Source organism: Phasianus colchicus, chromosome 3 (genome assembly GCF_987193195.1).
Source record: "Phasianus colchicus chromosome 3, bPhaCol1.hap1.1, whole genome shotgun sequence".
Classification (NCBI taxonomy): Eukaryota; Metazoa; Chordata; class Aves; order Galliformes; family Phasianidae; genus Phasianus; species Phasianus colchicus.
In genome coordinates, this window is record NC_143438.1 from 10,928,623 (window position 1) to 10,946,457 (window position 17,835).

A 17,835-nucleotide genomic window follows, 5' to 3' on the forward strand; every position below is an offset into this window, starting at 1 on the left:
AGTGAGGCTCAACAAGGGTAAAGTCCTACATCTGGGGAGGAATACCTGCGTATGTCAGTACAGGTTAGGGGATGATCTTCTAGAGATGAGCTCTATAGTGAAGAACACAGGGTTCCTGGTGAACAACAGGTTGGCTGTGAGCCAGCAGTGTTCTCTTGTGGCTAAGAAAGCCAGTGGCATCTTGAGGTGCATTAAAAAGAGCAAAGCAAGTAGGTTGAGGGAGGTGATCCTCCCTTTCTATTCTACCCCGGTGAGGCCACATGTGGAGCGCTGTGTCTAGTTTCAGCTCCCCAGTTTGAGAAACACAGGGATCTAAAGAGAATCCAGTGTATGGATGGCCACAAAGATGACTGGGGACCTGGAGCATTCTCTGTATGAGGAAAGGCTGAGAGACCCAGGGCTGTTCAGCCTGGAGAAGGTTGAGGAAGGATTTCATCAGTGCTTACAGATTATATCTGAAGGGTGGAAATCAAGTGGATGTGGCCAGGCACTTTTCAGTGGTGCCCAGTGTCAGAACAAGGGGCAGTGGGCACAAACGGAAACATAGGAAGTTCCACATGAGGAAAATCTTCTTTACTTTGAGGATGACTGCACTGGAACAGGCTGCCCAGAAAGCAACATCTAGAGTCTCCTTCTCTGGAGGTATTCAAAACCCACCTAGGAACTTTTGTGTGACCTATTATAAGAAACCTGCTTTAGCTGGGGGTTGGGCTCTCCAGAAATCCCTTCCAACCCCCATGATTCGGTGATTCTGAGATCACTGAAAGAAAGGAAGAACATCAGGATTAATTTGACAACTGATACATTGAAGCTTAGAGGCAATATTAAAAGAAATATTAGACATGTCAATTAATTTTCTTTTTCTTTGTTAATGAACATCTGAGCTATGCATCTTCTGTTTGAAGCGGCTGGCAGTCATTTTTCCAGGTTCCTTCATGCTATGACAAGTCACAGCTCTCCTGACACATAGATGAGAGAGTATAATATAGTATGATGATTGTTCCTAATTTCATGAATGACTCTTAACTTTCCAGCTGAAGGAGAATTTAATACTTATTTTGAATGTCAAATGATGTCTTTGAAAAACAAAAAGAAATGCAGTTTCTATGCAGTTCAGCATTGTTCCATATTTTTAATTTGGTTGTTTCGCAATAAATGAGTTCAACCACCATTTCCAGTCTGAGATTCTGACCAGTCAAAGAACAGAAAGGAGGAACAAAACCTCCAATAACAACATCAACAGAAACAAAGCCAGAACATGCTCCTTTTTACCATGAAAACTCAGAGGTTGCTGATGACCTTCATTAAATGTCGCAACCAACTTCTGATGTGCTCAGCAGTGAGTCTCATGACCAGAAAAGCAGAAAGACAGTCTAGACCATGGACTGGTTGTATTTGTCTTTTGTGTCTAGCAATCAGCTGCTGGAATTTGCTGAGTGCCTCTAACAATATAGCAGAAGGTTCACTGGAAAAAGGCAATGTCTTTGTAAATCTTACTTTCAAACTCTGAGCCCAGCAAGTAAAAACTTCTTAATAAACAGACATAAGAAAATAATAATTAAAAAAAACCAACCAACTAACAACAACAACAACAAAAAGACAACTAACGAAAAGCACAAACCACCATCTTTCACACTTTCTTTTTCTCCCAGTAATGATTAAAAGTTTTCACAATGAAAGAATAACAGCAACTACAACCTGTGAATGAATTTGCCTTCAGGTTAAGAGAGAAGCAAAATTTAAAAATAACACAGTATGTTAACACAATTTTAAGGTTACACAAGTAAAGTATCACTGAACAGAAGCCAGGATATGTGAAGACTAAAGTTTTAACATGGCTGGAAGTTCTGATGTATTGGGGATCAAGTTTTAGATTGATCCCTATGGAAATAAATAATACTGAGGCAGTGTTTTAAGCAGGAGTCTATAAAACACCATGATGTGAGAGAGCGTTAGTATTTGAATTGACCCAGAAGTTTTCAAAGCAGTCTATGTCCAGTCACCACAGAGCTCTTTCTCACTGCATTTCACCATCTAAATTTCTTTGTCATCTTTGTGAACCTCTCTCTGGCAACCCTGCCTGGCTTCTCATAAGTTTTTATTATCGCTGCTACCAAACTTATGAGAAGGTGAGCAGGCTCCTTAGCTAAACAAAATTAACATTGTGTAAACATATCTGTTATGCTAGGCTTTAAAATTAAACAAAAAGCTCCAGGTAAGAAGATAGGACTGATAGCAATTCTGCTGCGCCAGGAGCTGTTGGAGAGAAAAGGGGCAGCAGGCTTGGCAGTGTTTTTAGCCCATCACTGTGGGTCTCAGCAAGGGCCAACTTGTTCAAGGGACGAGCATGTGACTCCTCTGTGGGTACTTCTAGTTGAATGAGTATCTTTGAATCAAAGGAACCTCACCAAAAGTAAATGAAATCTCATCTGAATGTGGAGTGTTAGTGGAAGGCCTTATGGGTTTGAGATAATGGGGTTTTGTCCCCAAGAAGTGAGTGCATGTTTTTGTTGTAGATAGAAGATGCTTAAGTGCTAAGACTAGTAGGAAAACTTACAATCTTCTTTTCCCCATCATGCTAAAAAACAAGCCTTTTGTCAGACTGGGGAAATGTTAAAGCTAAAATTCAGAATCGCATCTGTGGTGCCTTTTGAATTTTAGTATTTGTTTCTTACCTCTATTTTACAGGTGAACTCTTTGAAAAGTTGCAGTTGTGTTTTTCAGATTTTTGGATTGTTTGATGAAAATCGAAAGCTTCTAATATAAAGCTGAACTGCATCTTCATAAAATACATTTTCGAGCTGTTACAAAAAAAAAAAAAAAAACAAACCATCAACCCCCCTCACAAAAACAGTAAGAAACTCCACCCTATATTATTTACCAATACTCCAAAACAAATATACATGGGAAAAAAAAAAAAAAGCAGAGAAGTTACTTCCATTATAAGTTCAATATGTAGCAGCTATTATATATCAGATACAGCAAAAAACAAACAAATGAAATTTCTTTCATTTCTTTTCAACAACAAAAAACCCAAGGCTTTTGCTCTGCTCAGTGCATTGTTTTTCTGTCTTAGGATTCATTAGACAAATGTTTCTGAACCATAGGGTTTATTTCTTAGCCAGATTTCGTAGGAAGGCAAAGTTTATTCAATCAAACTATCACTCCTTCTAATAACTTCTGAACTTCTGGCCATTTTTAGGCAAAATTGATTAAGAGATTTAGTTTCTACAGATTTTGTGGGAATAGAGGGCTAGGGAGAGGGGAAATACCGCAGTTCTTTCCCAGCTGCGAAACACCGAGGTGTGATCTAACACAAAATCAATTCCAGCTCTTCTGAGAATCCTTGTTATATGGCTGAAATCTCAGAACCCATTCTCTTTTGAACAGTCGCTTCACTATAACTGAGTAGAAGGAGCAAGTTTATTGACATTTTTGAAAGGTATGTACCCCTTCTTTACTTTTGAGGGAGACTTTCTTTGGGTTAGAGGTGCTAACTCCAAAATATTCTACTTCCATCATTCTGATTAAATTTCAAGTACATAGGAGAAATAACAAAAGCTCTTGGAAACTGCAAAAACTGACATGGCTGCTGGTTAGCTATGAATTTAGCAAGTCAATTTTCATTTTAAAGGACTTTGCCTTTTCTAAATCCTCACTTTCCATTCTCTAAATATAAAGATAAAGCTTTCTATGAGGATGCTAATGTCTTAGACTAGCATACTGCAGAGATGGAAGAGAGAGATGGCACACACAATGTATTTAGGGTGGCTCTGAAATTAATGCCTTCTGTTTTATTATGCTGGCCCACGACACCAGAAGCAGATGTTGGTGGGATGGCAGTAGGGGTTGAATCTTCCTACCAGTATTCCATTACATTTTGTTGCTGTGAGAGAGATAGCAGCAGAGGGGCAGGCTGACAGAATGGCATCTGACATGGGAGCGCGTTGGAAACGAAGGTGTGTCATTGGATCCCTCTGTATGGAATAAATGACACCCACAGACATTTCTTGATGCTTCCTGAACACTTCTGGAAACTACTCAGTGGATGTGAGCGCAGTGAGGCGGTGGGTGTTGATTTTCAGCAGTAGTGAAAGACGCATCATGTTCTGGATGGCCATGCAGATTTTTACAAGTATGGCATGCAGGCTCTTGTTCATCACTGGTGAAAATGCATAGCTCGTGGTGGTGCCTAAGTTGAAAAAATAGTGTTTTGTAGCTCAGAATTTTCTCTATCAAATAGTGCTGTTGTGCTTTTGCATCTGTTGTAGTCCCCATGAAAATCAAAAGGAGGCATTGCTTTTGGGGTGTCCTATATAGGTGCATAAACAAAGGTTTTTTGCAGAGTATTTATTGTAGGCACAGTCATCTTTTTGTACGCCAGCATAGTCTACCTTCCTTTCTGTTTCTCATTATTGAGTGTTTGTGTTTTTTTGGTTTTTTTTTCCAATTATGCCTGTTTGTTTTTTGGCTCATAACGGAGGTCAGTTAGTCATACCTGGCATAGCAGTCTGAGAAGAAATGCCCTCCCCAGAATGCTTAGATGCAGAGTACAGTTTTATACAGAGTACTAAAAAACCACATATTGTGTTCATAATATTACGCTTTCAATATTGCAAAGCAATATTTCTACCAAGAAAATTACAGCCCTTGTATCGTTTGAGCATGTATATTTACAGAGCTGTATTACAATGGTGCTGTGCAGTAATTAGCAATAAGTTTCAAGATTTCTTAGCACCAGACAGAAAGGTTTGCTTCTCATAGCAAATGTCCCCTTTGGGAAGGAAATTTCAGATGAACAGCATTGCACTGGATCAATAGATGACACCAACAGGAAAGAAAGCTTGCATTTGTCTTGCTGTGTCTTACATGCAGCTATAGGCAATAGAGGAAAGTATGTTATCTAGAGATTGTTTCTGATAAGGGAATATCCCTCAAACTCCCTGTGCAGCTGGCAATCACACATTGATTTTAGGAAAACACACTGCAGCAATTTTTAAATTTCTGTTTTATACTCTGGAAGCAGGGGACTAAATATCCTCACATTGGAAGAAAATTTGTGAAATTTCTCTCCAAAGGCAGCCTGCTGTATAGCACTACTTGAACACCTTGAACACAGCTAGTATCTATTATGTCATCTGTGATAACAAGCAGGAAGGAGAGCACTGCACAAGAAATTACACAGTTTTCTTTCTTTCTCTATTTTTTCTTTTTTTTTAAGGCGGGAGACCTGATTTCTATAAACAACCCCCTAGAGGTACTCCCCTACCAATAGCAGTCCACTGTGGAATAGATGAGGTTCTCATTATGTATCCCCCATGTCTTGATCATAATTTCGATCACGGTTGACATTCTGGTCCAGTTATATCAGGTACGTTCTGTGTTAAGTCCTTTAGAAGACTGGGATAAAACCCTACTGAAAGCAGGATCGTTTTGCCTTGGGGAGAGAGTTAGTCAAAGTGCACATAGTTCAAGGTGGATTTCTAGTCAGATTCTGCAGCACTGGGGTATTCAAAAAGAAATATTTTTGAATTGTACATAGCTCAGAAGGAATTAAATTAGCCCTTTAATGCTTGTTTTCTTTCTCCAGAGCTATCAACACAAATTACATTCTGAACTAGGCAACTAAATATAATAATGTAGCATTAAATTGAAACTAAAAAGTTAATACTGTTATTATGTGGTGCATTTTTTTTTTGTCTAAATTGTATAGATATTTTCCATCATAATTTCAGTGGTGTTTATAAAGGTCTTTTAAAAAGATTTCAGTTTAACATTTTCTATAGCTGTGCCTTTTCGAAATGTAACTGAATTTAAGATATCTTTACAGTATCTGTTTTTCTCATCTTGATAACTGCTTTATGATGTTTAAAATAGTATCTCAGAGTATTCTGCAGATGCACATAACTTTTTCCTTTTTCTTCTATTTGGTTCATTTCTCTTTCTCTGACTTTCTCGCTTTTTTCTTTTTTTCTTGGGCTTTTAAAGACTTAAGTAAGCCATCCTAAAATAGATTTGTTTCTTTCAGAAATCAGTTTGCATTAGAGCAAGCATATTTTTTAAAATGAAACATTATAACATCAGTCATCTGCTCAAACCTGAGATTGCTTTCGTTTATCAAAACCTCAAGGAAGAGTTTGGACAAAGTATTTCAGACAGTTTTCTGTTGGTGAGATTTATTTTTCACTGTCTTTTCATGAACTGCCTTATCTGGTCACAATTAAACCTAGAAGGATTTATTTTTAACCGCTTTCTGACTGACTTTACCTGACTCACACTGTACCTGATTTTCTTCATGGGTTGGTATTCCTTTGTCAAACTCTTCTGTGTGTGGACATATTGACAAAATGATATTAACTAAGAAGAGACAATTGATATCAAGAAACAATTCCTACTGTTAAAATTGCTCTAAATATGTATCCCATCCTTCCCCCACCCCCCATATGTTTTGCCTACTTAGTTCTGTGTAGAAAACTACAGGAAGAAAATGTCATTTTTGACATGTTGGTATGGAAGCTGATAGAGGTCTGTCAGAAATAATAGTAACTAACAGACTTTCAGGGCACTAATAGTCTTTTAGAAACATGTATACACAAACTACAGCCTTAGATTGGCCATTTTCTCTCTCATCTTTGTGCTCACCAATTGTGCACAATATAAATCTGTGCATCAAGTGAACTGTTTCCACAGTTTGGATTGTGTGTCAACAATTGGCATCCTCACTTTTTAGCACCTTCACGTATGTACAGTGTTATCTATTGCAAGAGAGACAATGAGAGCATGCAGGGATTCAATATCTGTTTCAGCCTGTTGCAGTAAAAAATAAATACAACTGAAGTAGTAAAGGTTCTTTGTTTTGTGGTTTGTCTGTGTTCACATGAAGTAGTTTCACAGCTGTGCAGCCATCAAGCTAAAGGTCTTTCTGAAATGCAGGACCACCACGTGCAATGCATCTCCTGCCCTACTCTGTCCACAGCAGGACTCAAGTCTTTCAGTGCACACTGAAGGAACATCACCATTTGACTCCAGCTGTGGAGACCAATACTCCTAGTATGATGCTGCTGCTAATTAACTCCAGGATGGAGAAGATTGAAAGATTGAAGCTGTGCCTTTTGTTTCTTTCTTTTCTCTCTCTCTCTCGTGTTTTTTTGTTTTGTTTTGTTTTTAATACTGCAGGGCTGTCTCTTATTTTGAAGCTTCATCACACTCAGCTACAATTTTCACCATAAACCTTCACCTGTTTGCTCAGTGGAGTTTCAACCAGTCCTGGATTGCCATTATAACTTGGCAAACTCAGAGCCTTGTTTCCCAATGGCCTGCCAGCTAAATTGGTGTGTTACAGATGAATGCACAACTCACAGATGGCGCTTGAGTGTTTAGTGGCTCTCACAAGTAGATACATATTTGGTCAGGAGGAAGATTACATTTTTCCTCCAGATAGAGCAAATGTCCTTGGGGATGTTTTCTGTGTCAAGGTGGAAACAGTTCCACACATCAGGTATGGAGTACTCTCTTAGTGTAACCAAGAGTATTATATACATGTACGTGTATTTCTTTTCCTTCTGGTTAGGGTACACAGCAGCTATTAATGTGAATGAAAAGTTTTGTCTTGATTCTCTCTAAATTCAATAGATGCCTACCATATGTGGGTTTTTTTTTTCTTTTTAACTGTGATGAGCTTGAAGGTGTATTTTTTTTCTCCTGTTACCATGTAAAGTTCTTCTCCATGGCCTAAACTCTTTGACTGCAACCTCATGCACAAGGTTGAGCATTCACACTACTTGCTGTTAGACAGTTTTTTGAATAGTACCGTCTTTGTGAGGTCTATACCTTCACTGACCTCTCTCATCCTCTCATGACTGGGTCATGTCTTTTTCTCATTCATTCACTGTTTTCTTATTTACTTAAAACAGTCAGAGGGCAAGAAGGAGGGGAGGAATTAAATGCTTTTACTTCTTGACTGGCCTTGTCACGTCATGAGGATGAATAGCAGAGACTGTCTGCTGCCTTTTGTTTTTTTTCTAGAATGAAATATAAAACAGAACTTCTTAAAAGTTCTGCAAGCTGCAGAAATTTCCTTGTTTCATGTTTGTTCTCATCTAGAGCTGGGACCAGATAGACTGGGATGTTTTAAGTTGTAAGACTTTCAGACTGTTTTGCCAAGCAAACAGGCTCATGAAAATGCAACTGAAACTGCAGCCATGACAATAATCATTTGCTGTTGGCACTTTTGCTTTGTCATTGTCAGATGTAGCTAAAAGCTGAAATGTGCAAAGTATTGCCAACTCTCTACAAGGAACTATGTTATCCTCCAGCCCCATTGCTATTCTGATTGAACTTGTGATCCCTCCTTCCTCCTATGATTCTTTCCCCAGCTTATTAAGAAATCTCTTCTCAAAAACTTCTCAGTTACTCCATCAGGAAATTCTTAGCTGTCCAGAGGCAGAAGATGTGGACGTCATAGAATCATTAGGGTTGGAAAAGTCCACTAAGACCATTTAGTACAACTGCCAACCCATTCTCACCGTGCACACTGACCATGTCCCTCAGTGCTGCATCTACATGTTTGTTGAACTCCTCCAGGGATGGTGACTCCACCACCTCCCTGAGTAGCCTATGTCAGTGTTTCACCACTGTTTCAGAGAATATTTTTTTTGTTACTGTCCAACCTGAACCTCCCCTCAGGGGAGGCTGCTGAGGACAAGAGTCTGCTGGTATTTGTTAATCTTCTGTCGTCATAAGCTCTTTTATAGAGAGAGTGTTGAATATGTTGTGGCTAACACAGATGTATGGAGATGAATGTGAAGCTTTCGGCACGTCCTTCCTTTCCTCTTTAATGAACACATCTTGTCCCAGTGACGTATTGTCCATCCCTCAGTACAGACTTGTGTAGTTGTCTCCATCTGAGGCAGCCACTGTGCCAGAATGCATCGCTCTGAGCTTCTTGGCATGAGTGCATTACACAAAACATTCATCTGGTATGCTTGTTCTGGCTCCTGCCTACGTATGTTATGCAAACACACCTGGGCTGTTGCTGATGCAGAGCTTGCTGCCTGCTGGACCTATCTTCATGGGCTGGCACTGCCTGCTGGGGCAGGGTAGGTGCTCTCCAGTGCACTCATGTGCCTGCATCACACATTTTGCAACCAACCAAAGCAATTAATAGTTGACTATTTTTTCTGCTTTGCAAGGACATTCAATTCCTAAGGCCTTCCTTCAGTGTTTTTGGATGTTGGAAGCTGTCTTCTGACAGCTTCTTTTTCACCACATGTGCGCCTGAAATATAAACCTATCATGATTTCCAGCATTTCTGCTGTACCATGATTTTGGATTTTTCAGCAAGCTGAAGAACAAGTGCTTCTATTGGCATTTGGAATAACCTAATATTCCTTCATATTTCTTTCCTCCTCTCTTATAGCAGATAGCCCCTAGATAATCCCCGTAATTGCTGGTAGTTCTCACTTCCTTGGTGCTTGTAAGCTTACAAATTGGAACTGTAAGTGTATCCTGGAAAGAGAGGGGCAAAAGCAGTGTCTTCATCCTTAGCAGATGTTTCCCTAGTTATAATCACTTTGCATATGAATTTAAAAAAAAAAAAAAGTAATATTTTATTAGGAATCCACTGGATAGAATAATGATCTCTGCAACTGGCTGATTGGGCTAAGTCATTGTAGCATTGTGGAATAGCCTGGAATAAACATAAATTCATTATAGCGCAATGTGAACTTTATAAAGGAAAAAGTATTATGCAGGGGGATACACTCTTTCTAATACACTCCTTCCAGTGGTATTTTATATATATGCATGTATGGATATATAGTGTATATATATGTTTATGTTACGTATAGTTGAATGAACTAGATGCCATTCTGTCTCATGCCTCATCAAAAGTACTTTTAACTGTTTTCCATTTCAAGGACTCATGTGATAGTGTATGATCTTTAGATGTACATTCAGATTCAGCGTGTTTTTCCACTGGAAGTGATAGTAACCATGGGCATCATTTGTTACATCTTCATTATTGCTGACAAAAACTAAAGGATCTGGACTCATTTATGGATATCACACTAAATTTAAATGCCTACCATTTATGGTAATGATAAAGAGTAGTGTTTTTATTTGTAAACCAGGTAAATGTGTTACAAAGATTTTTGAGCTTTGAGGACTGGGATTTCCTAAAAGTAATTTGTGCAAATTCTTTTGTGTTTGCATTTGCTTTTTAAATATCATTTTTGGGTGTATTGGTAATACATAATTTTTTTTTTTTTTTTTGCCTTCTTTTATGGGCAGTAATAATAGATACTTCCAGGTCTGGATCCTGAATACCTCAGCTGTTAGACACTAGTGTAGTTCAGGAACAAGCAGGGTTACCTCAGCTGAGAATCCACCCCCAATATCAGCTGTAAGTGCCACTCTTTCAGCGCTTTATACAAATGTTCACTGTAGTTTGTCAGCAGCAAAGCTGTCATCCAAGAGTACACACTGCCTTCTACCAGCCATTACTTTTCTGTTATCATCATCAAGTGTAGCTTAAGAGAATCTATGCATCGTTTCTTTCCTTCTGAACAATTTCCATCAAAATAATTGACCTGCTTTCATGGTAATTTAGTCTCTGCGATTTGTTACTCCAGCGTTTTGCAAAGAAAAATGCAAAACTAATGCCCTAGAACAGAAACATTCAGCCAAATTACTTACCAGTAATCCAAGGAATCATGGATAAATCCATTCCTCAAGTGGTTTCTCATTCGGAGCTTTATATCATTTTCACCCAAGGGTTGAGGTTGTTTGTTTGTTTGTTTTTGTGGGTGGGGGAGTTTGTTTTCTTTTTGAAAGGTAATACTCACGCTCTCTGCCCTAGAGCAACTTCATGTAAATCTCTTCTGAAAAGTGTATCTGCCAGTGCTGCCACTCCACCCACGAGCATTCGCTATAGCAGCACCAGCTAAAAATATTTAAAGGGGCTGTTTCCACTTGTTTGCTGCATTTCATTTCATGTTCCTGCCTCCTCCTTTATTCGTCCTGCAAAAAAGTCAATAAAAGGTATAATTTAAACGCACTGTTTTGAAGTGACAACCAGTAAACCGCCTTGTATCATGATTAATGAGCATTCAGGAATAGTTTGCTGTAACTTTCATGTATGTTGGGGCTCATTGAATTTGTTTTGAAGTAAATGGAGAGATTCAAGTTATGGGTTGGGGACTTCATTGAGTCACTGGATAGGCTGTATTTTCCAGCAATTTCTACCACTGCTACTGATGTTTGTGTGATGGTGTTATACAGTCCTAGGGAAGTACAAGAAATGGCACTTGTGGAGTATGAAGTGTCTCCCCTTCCCCACCTGGCATTTTGATCACTACTATGTCTTTCTGGCTCTTCAGGAACACAGTTTTATTTTCAGCACTCTTCTTTGAGCTGAATGCTTTCCTTCATAACCTCTGTTAGGTACGAGGAGTGATTTGTGTCTTGAAAGGTTCTACAAATGGTGTATTGAACCTTTCACTCTAGTGTTGCTTGTTCAAAGGTAGCTTAATTTAGTAAAGTGAACCCAAATTATCTGGTAGCAAATGACTTCTACCTGAAATGATTATGCCAATCCAGAATTTTGTGGAAAACACAGCACAGAGATGATCACTGCCAGTGATCCCTAATGTGAATTTCTTACATGAGTGAGGACAGCTGGGACATTGTGTGGAACTGCTTGTTTGATTAGGGATAAGAAAGGTATTATGAATGTAGACAGTACTATTTCTTCTGTTCTTTTTTTGATTTTTTTTTTTTCACAAACAGTAAACAGTTCAGTTTAGCTACAAAATGGTGTGGCTAATCCTATCCTATTAACTCTCCTAAAGTGGTGAATACCTTATGCATAGTTTTGCAGACTTAGATGGAAATTATTAGAAAGGTCAATGTATATTTCTTATGTAAAAATAAATGTAGTAATATTTTATCTTCAGAGTTTAGAAGATCCAGAATGCCATGACCATTTTAATTATAATTCTTATTTTATATTTTTCTTTTGTTTATTTTCCTCACAAAAACCTAGACTATGATTTCATGTTAATGAAAATTGTGTTGTGATGCTTCTGCAGGCAACTATGGGTAAATAATTACAGTCTGAGGAAAGTGATTCATAATGTGGCTCTAAGCCTGTGCAGTAGTACTTTGTGACTAATTAGGGTTTAAGTAAAGTGGACTGCAGTGTCTCAAAAAGTTCTTCAAAACTTCTGACAGATCAGTTTTTAGCCACTGAAAGCATCACCAATATCAGCCCTACAGCTGATTCTCTGGGAAATTCTAGTGGTTTGTAATTGAGGCATTCTTAAAGATAGATATACTAATTTTTGTGATGTGTCCCTTTTGACTGCTCCTTCTATTCTATTGACAGATAAGTTACTAAATCTTGAGCTTTCTCATGAGAAGAGGTGTTGAGCTGAAGCCATGCCTCCTCTTCCTGTGTAGGCATTCTGCTCAATGCCAAATGTCAGGAGTAATGTGATGCCAAGGCCAGTCCAAAATCCAGGACTATGGCTGACCAGATTTTGTTTATTTATTTTGTTTTCTTTTTTTTTAATTTTTAAAATTGTCTCACTTGCTCAAACCTAGACTGAGTGTAGAATATTTATGAATTTCTCCATGGCTATTTGTAATAGCAATGAGGAATGTGGGATTTCTGACTACTAGAGAAAGAAGCATACAGAGTTATCTAAGGGACGTGCAAACGTAGACAGGAAAATACTTGAAGATTATAAAGTACTATGCGAATATTGCTGTCACTTCTTTAGTCATATGCTACGATTAAAAAAGTCTGCATGTTTGCATCTACAAAAAGATCTTTATATTTATGAACTTTCAAAAGACCTAATCAGTGTAAATAATGGCTTGAACACAATGACATCATATTTATTCCTAGAGTTGTGCATCTCAGCTGCTTAGTCATTTAAATCAGTGGAAATAAGCATAGCAGTTAGTTTCAAAAGGTCAGAGAAACTACTGTCTTTTCAGCTTTGAATCAGCTGAGGGACTCGAGTTTCTTGGAAATATAATGCCAAGACTGCATCTGTGCATCTCATTTCTTTTTTTTCTTTTTTTTTTTCCCCCCCTTGGGAGCAGTATTGTAATTAGCTGAAAGGGCAGATACCACAGTCAGTAGAATACTGTACAGTGCAAGTTCCTTTCCATTTCCTCTTCCACTTGAAACTAGTTTAAAGGGGAGCTATTTGAAGTTCTCTTAGGCAAATGCCAGAAAGCTGATCACATGTTTTAAATAAAATGAATACGTTGTCAGTATAAGTATGGCAGTTCTTTCACCCTTTTCTCAGAAAGAAAATAAGTGAAAAAGTGTTCCTTGGAGAGCCATTTGCATGAAAATTATCAAAATGAAAGCAAAAGACGTTTAAAAACTTGTGATATGTTGTGTTCTTTATCAAAGCAGCATGGTTCCTGGGAGGAAGCCACTTATCATCTAGACTTCAATGGAATCAAATTTCTTTTTTTTGTGTGTGTGTCAGACATGTTGGTCAATCAGATGTTATGATCAGAACACATTTGTCTATATAACAGTGCTTTACTGTCTTTCAGGGACTGCTGTTCCTTGTATGTTTTTCCAATGGACTCTTCATCATTTTATTTCCATATGTTTGCAGCCGCTGCTCTGCCGTCAAGGTGAAGCTATTCAGAAGGGTTGCTGAGCATTTCCATTTTGGGGTATACGCGACCTTCTCAGAACTGGGAGCTGCACACTGGCGTTCCTGGGACTTCTGGCTGCTCGTACTGCTGGTCTTGTTGCTTTGGTTCTTGAGACTCTACCTGCATTACTATAGCCAGTGGCTCTTCCTTCAGAGCATCTCAGTTCCTGTTACAAAGTGAGTTCTGCTGTCTTCTTTCTCTCTTGGAATATTTCTACTAATTGCCTAATTCAAAGAATGTTATGAAGAGAATTGGTGACCACATCCAGGTTCCAGGTATGTACATGTGACCATAACTGAAAGGTGAATGTCTTAGTAGTATGTGTTTTAAATTCAGAACAGGATGTATCCATTTATGCATCTAGTGCCATCCTTACCTTTTACTTCTCTGATATATCCAGCAGATGATGTATCTTCTTCCACAAGAATCATTTATCATTTTGGATGAAGTATTTCAAAATGGCTAAGAAGTGCACAAAACTGAAGAAGCATTTAAATCATATTTGATGTTACCAACGTGATCTATGAGTAAAATACTTCAGAAGAATTTAGACTTGATGTATCAGTTTTCCTGTGAGGACTACAATGGGTTGGCATATTTTAACTATATGATACATTAACTTTGGATCAAGAATGAGAGCTCTCTAGAGAGCTTCAGGAAAACCATTACATGTCATTACTTGACATGAGAAATAAAAAGATGAAGAATAACTCCACAAGGTGACGGATACCGAGTTTCCCATATGTGTCTGTGGGGAAGAGAATAGGCATATAAAGCAAAAAAGAACTGCTGTAGTTAGAGTAGGAAAGATTTTTCCAAGGCGAACAGATACATATTGTTTTCACTTTAAAGTATTAAAAAAAAAAAAAAGTCATATATAGTTCTAAAAAAAATAAAATAATTTGTTAGGAGTCAGTAACTTGCAGCTCTATGCCCTGTCTCTGCTTTGTGCTAAATTGGGTGATTGGGTTATCAGTTACAATCTGAGCAGAATGTCTGAGCAGAATCTGGACAGTACTGGGCATAGTTAGGGCTGCCTGCTAGATCTTTATGCAAGACCAGCCATGTCTCACTTCTGACCTTGCAAAGACCAGGCAGGCTCAGCCATCTGGCCTTAAAACTTCTGAGAGGCCAAGCATCAAATCTGTGAAAGCAAAGGAAATGGAACAGAAGAAAGCAAGGTATGACAGGAAGATGTTATGTTCAAAGCCACTAATCACAGCTGTTCCAGGCAGTCAGCTACATTAATAAGCCCTCAAGTCAAGATGCCCTGATCAGCATCCAAATCTGGAGCTATGTATCCTCAGAACAAGAGTCTGAATTGAACGCCTTCCAGTCCCACATAATATGGTGGTAGCTGATCTGACTCAGATCAGAATCAAAGTGCAAATCAAACCAGTTTACCTGTAGCTGGGAATGAAGTCTAAGCCAGTTCAATCTTAAATTTCAGTATCTGTAGCTCATAATATCAGATTATGAGATAATGCCTCCTAGAGTACCAGCATGTTTACTTCTTAGGAAAGCTTTTTAAATCCCTCTTGCATGGTAGCAATAGGGGTTTTTAAGTCACTTGAAGGATGCTATAGGTTGTGTCTTCACTTCAGTGACACGTTTGTCACTTTGTGCAGAGCCCAAACATGCTGCAGTTTGCAGAGGGGTCAGCTTTAGGGCCTGCGCTCATACTGCTGTTCATGGGAGCTAGCATCCTCCTGTAATACAGCCTGACCAGTCCCAGGGGCCTGGTTGTGCATCTGCTGAAACGAGAGTCAGATGGGACAGAAGGATGAGCAGACAGGAGGAGGCTTTGTGGTTTTTTAGCTTCATATTGTTTAGGTTGATGTTTTATGGCCAAGATAAGGACACAGCCTCACAACATAATGTGCTGTATGCATTATTCTACTTTTTAATGGTTTGTCCAGGAGCACAAACAAATTTTCTCCCTGTACTTATTTACAGATTCAAGTTTTTCCCTCACACTGTTGAACTGTGTTACCAGAACTCCTTGCTGCAGACCAGTGAAGAATTGGTCATGGTTGTGGTGGGACCCCTAACCTTGAATGCTGGGTTGCTGCTTATGGTCCTGATCAGATGGGTCTGTCAGCAGCGATTTGACTCATTCCCTTCCTTCTTGTCAAAGTTTATCATAGCTCTGGGACTCTGGACAGTGCTGGACCCGTTGGCAGTGTTTATAGTGGATTCATTCCTGGGGGTAAGTCACTTAAAATAACTTGGATGTGAGTCCTTGACGTAGAAGTTTGTTTTATTCAGTGAATTAGCGGAAGATATGAAATTCCACCCGTGGCAATGGAACATGAAAGTTAAAAAGAAATTAAGTAATAATATTATACATTACCTTTTTATTAACAAAATCCCCATCTAAGGGAGTTGCTGTGTTTCTGCATAAAACTAAGATCACTGCACGAGCCATATATGGAGGTGAGAAAGTGAATCCATCGCTGGAATGATCGCATCTGCTTTGAAAAGGATTATTTCAATTTTGGATATTAATGGAGATAGATAAGCTAATGATTATTAGCATTTCAGAATTTTTTCTGAGCATTGAAAAAAAACTGAAAAAAACTAGCAAAACAAAAAGGACGTGCTTAACAGCACTTCTCCAATATGGGAGATAGTCAATTTTTCTGGCACATCTAAAACACCTGTAAGGTCACAGAATCACAGAATGGCTTAGGTTGGAAGGGACCTTAAAGATCATCTAGTTCCAATTCCTCTGCCATGGGCAGGGCTGCCCCCCAGCAGCTCAGGCTGCCCAGGGCTCCCTCCAACCTGGCCTTGAACAACATCTCCAGGCATGGAGTACCCACAGCTCTGAACAGCCTGTGCCAGTGCTTCGCCACTAAATTCTAACCTAAATTTCCTTTCTTTTAGTCTAAAGCCATTCCCTCTATTTATTCCCTATTACTATCAAACTGTGTAAAGCATCAGTACCCCTCCTATTTATAAGCTCCCTTCAAGTTCTGCAATGAGGTCTCCTCGGAGCCTTCCCTTCTTCTCATCTTTATGACTCTCCTCCAGACTCTCCCAACAGTTCCATGTCTTTCTTATGCTGTGGGCCCCAGGCCTGGACACTCCAGATGGGTGTCCGTGAGGGCAGGCATGAAGACACAAAGATGTAAAGACAGCCATCTCATGGAAATACCCTCATTGTACAAAGCCTTGAAAGCAAAGATCCCAGCTCCACCCATGCCTGCATATGGGCTGCGTAGCCCATCTATACATTGGTGGCAAGGAGACCTCTGCCATGTAGGAGACAGTGTCCAATCACCTGGAATATGACTTTCAGATCCAAGACTCACAATGGGCCCTATCCGTGGGCACAGGGAGCTGTAAGCTTTTGTGATATTGCTGTTCCTTTGCCTGCCTTCGGTGACATATGTTTCTGCTCCAAATCAAGCAGTAATCCACCATCTTTGTCACTGGTCTGGTATTTGCATGTCTCATGCTTCCTTGTCCACTAATCTGTGCTCTGCTCTTAAGGAGTCCTTTTAAATTGTGATTCTCTGTTGTTTACATGCTGTTTCTGATTGCTGTGTTTTTCAAAATTAAAATTCAGCTGCTCTAGAAGTTTAATTGGAGCTTGTTTGTGAGGTAACTGCCTAATTTGCCTAATGCCTAGACTGCCAAACGTGGCAACACACTGTAGCTTTCACTTGTACAGCCTGGTTTGTTTTCTTTCTTATGTTTGTTTGTTTTTAATGGTGCAAACCATGCACAGATTTGAGTTTCAGTTGTGATTATGATCATGAAAAATTTTTTTTTCTAAGGAGAAATATGTTTCTTTTTCACCAATATATGGGCTAGAAATATCTTAGTGTTTAAAAAGATTTCCTTCCCCTCTGCCCAATATTGATGCTTCATAAAATCTGAAGGAAATGCTGAGTTAGGTCTACCTTGTCATTACCATACTTGCATTGAGAAAATCATTGCCTTTGACTTCTGTTGAATTGTGCTTCGTTCTATTCAGGCTGCCTTCGTTACCAGTTTCAAACACAGATTCTTTTCTTGGTCAGAGGGAAATGTGAGATATGAATAAATTTACTGAGTTTTTTGTTACAGGGTTTAAAAAGGCACGACTCTCTCTGTACATCATACTGAAAATTTGGCAATTTTACCAGCAGAGATTATCGT

At 38.9% G+C, this 17,835-nt stretch overlaps 1 protein-coding gene across 2 annotated transcripts in view; it reads left to right on the plus strand.

Moving 5' to 3' along the window:
* Positions 1-17,835, plus strand: part of LOC116226445 (uncharacterized) — a 175,366-nt gene that overhangs the window by 109,309 nt on the left and 48,222 nt on the right. For both annotated transcript variants that reach the window (XM_090136955.1, XM_031589346.2), the window contains 2 exons: positions 13,644-13,862; positions 15,643-15,895. In XM_090136955.1, coding sequence (XP_089993081.1) covers positions 13,644-13,862; positions 15,643-15,895 — 472 coding nt within the window. The remainder of the gene's footprint in view (positions 1-13,643; positions 13,863-15,642; positions 15,896-17,835) is intronic.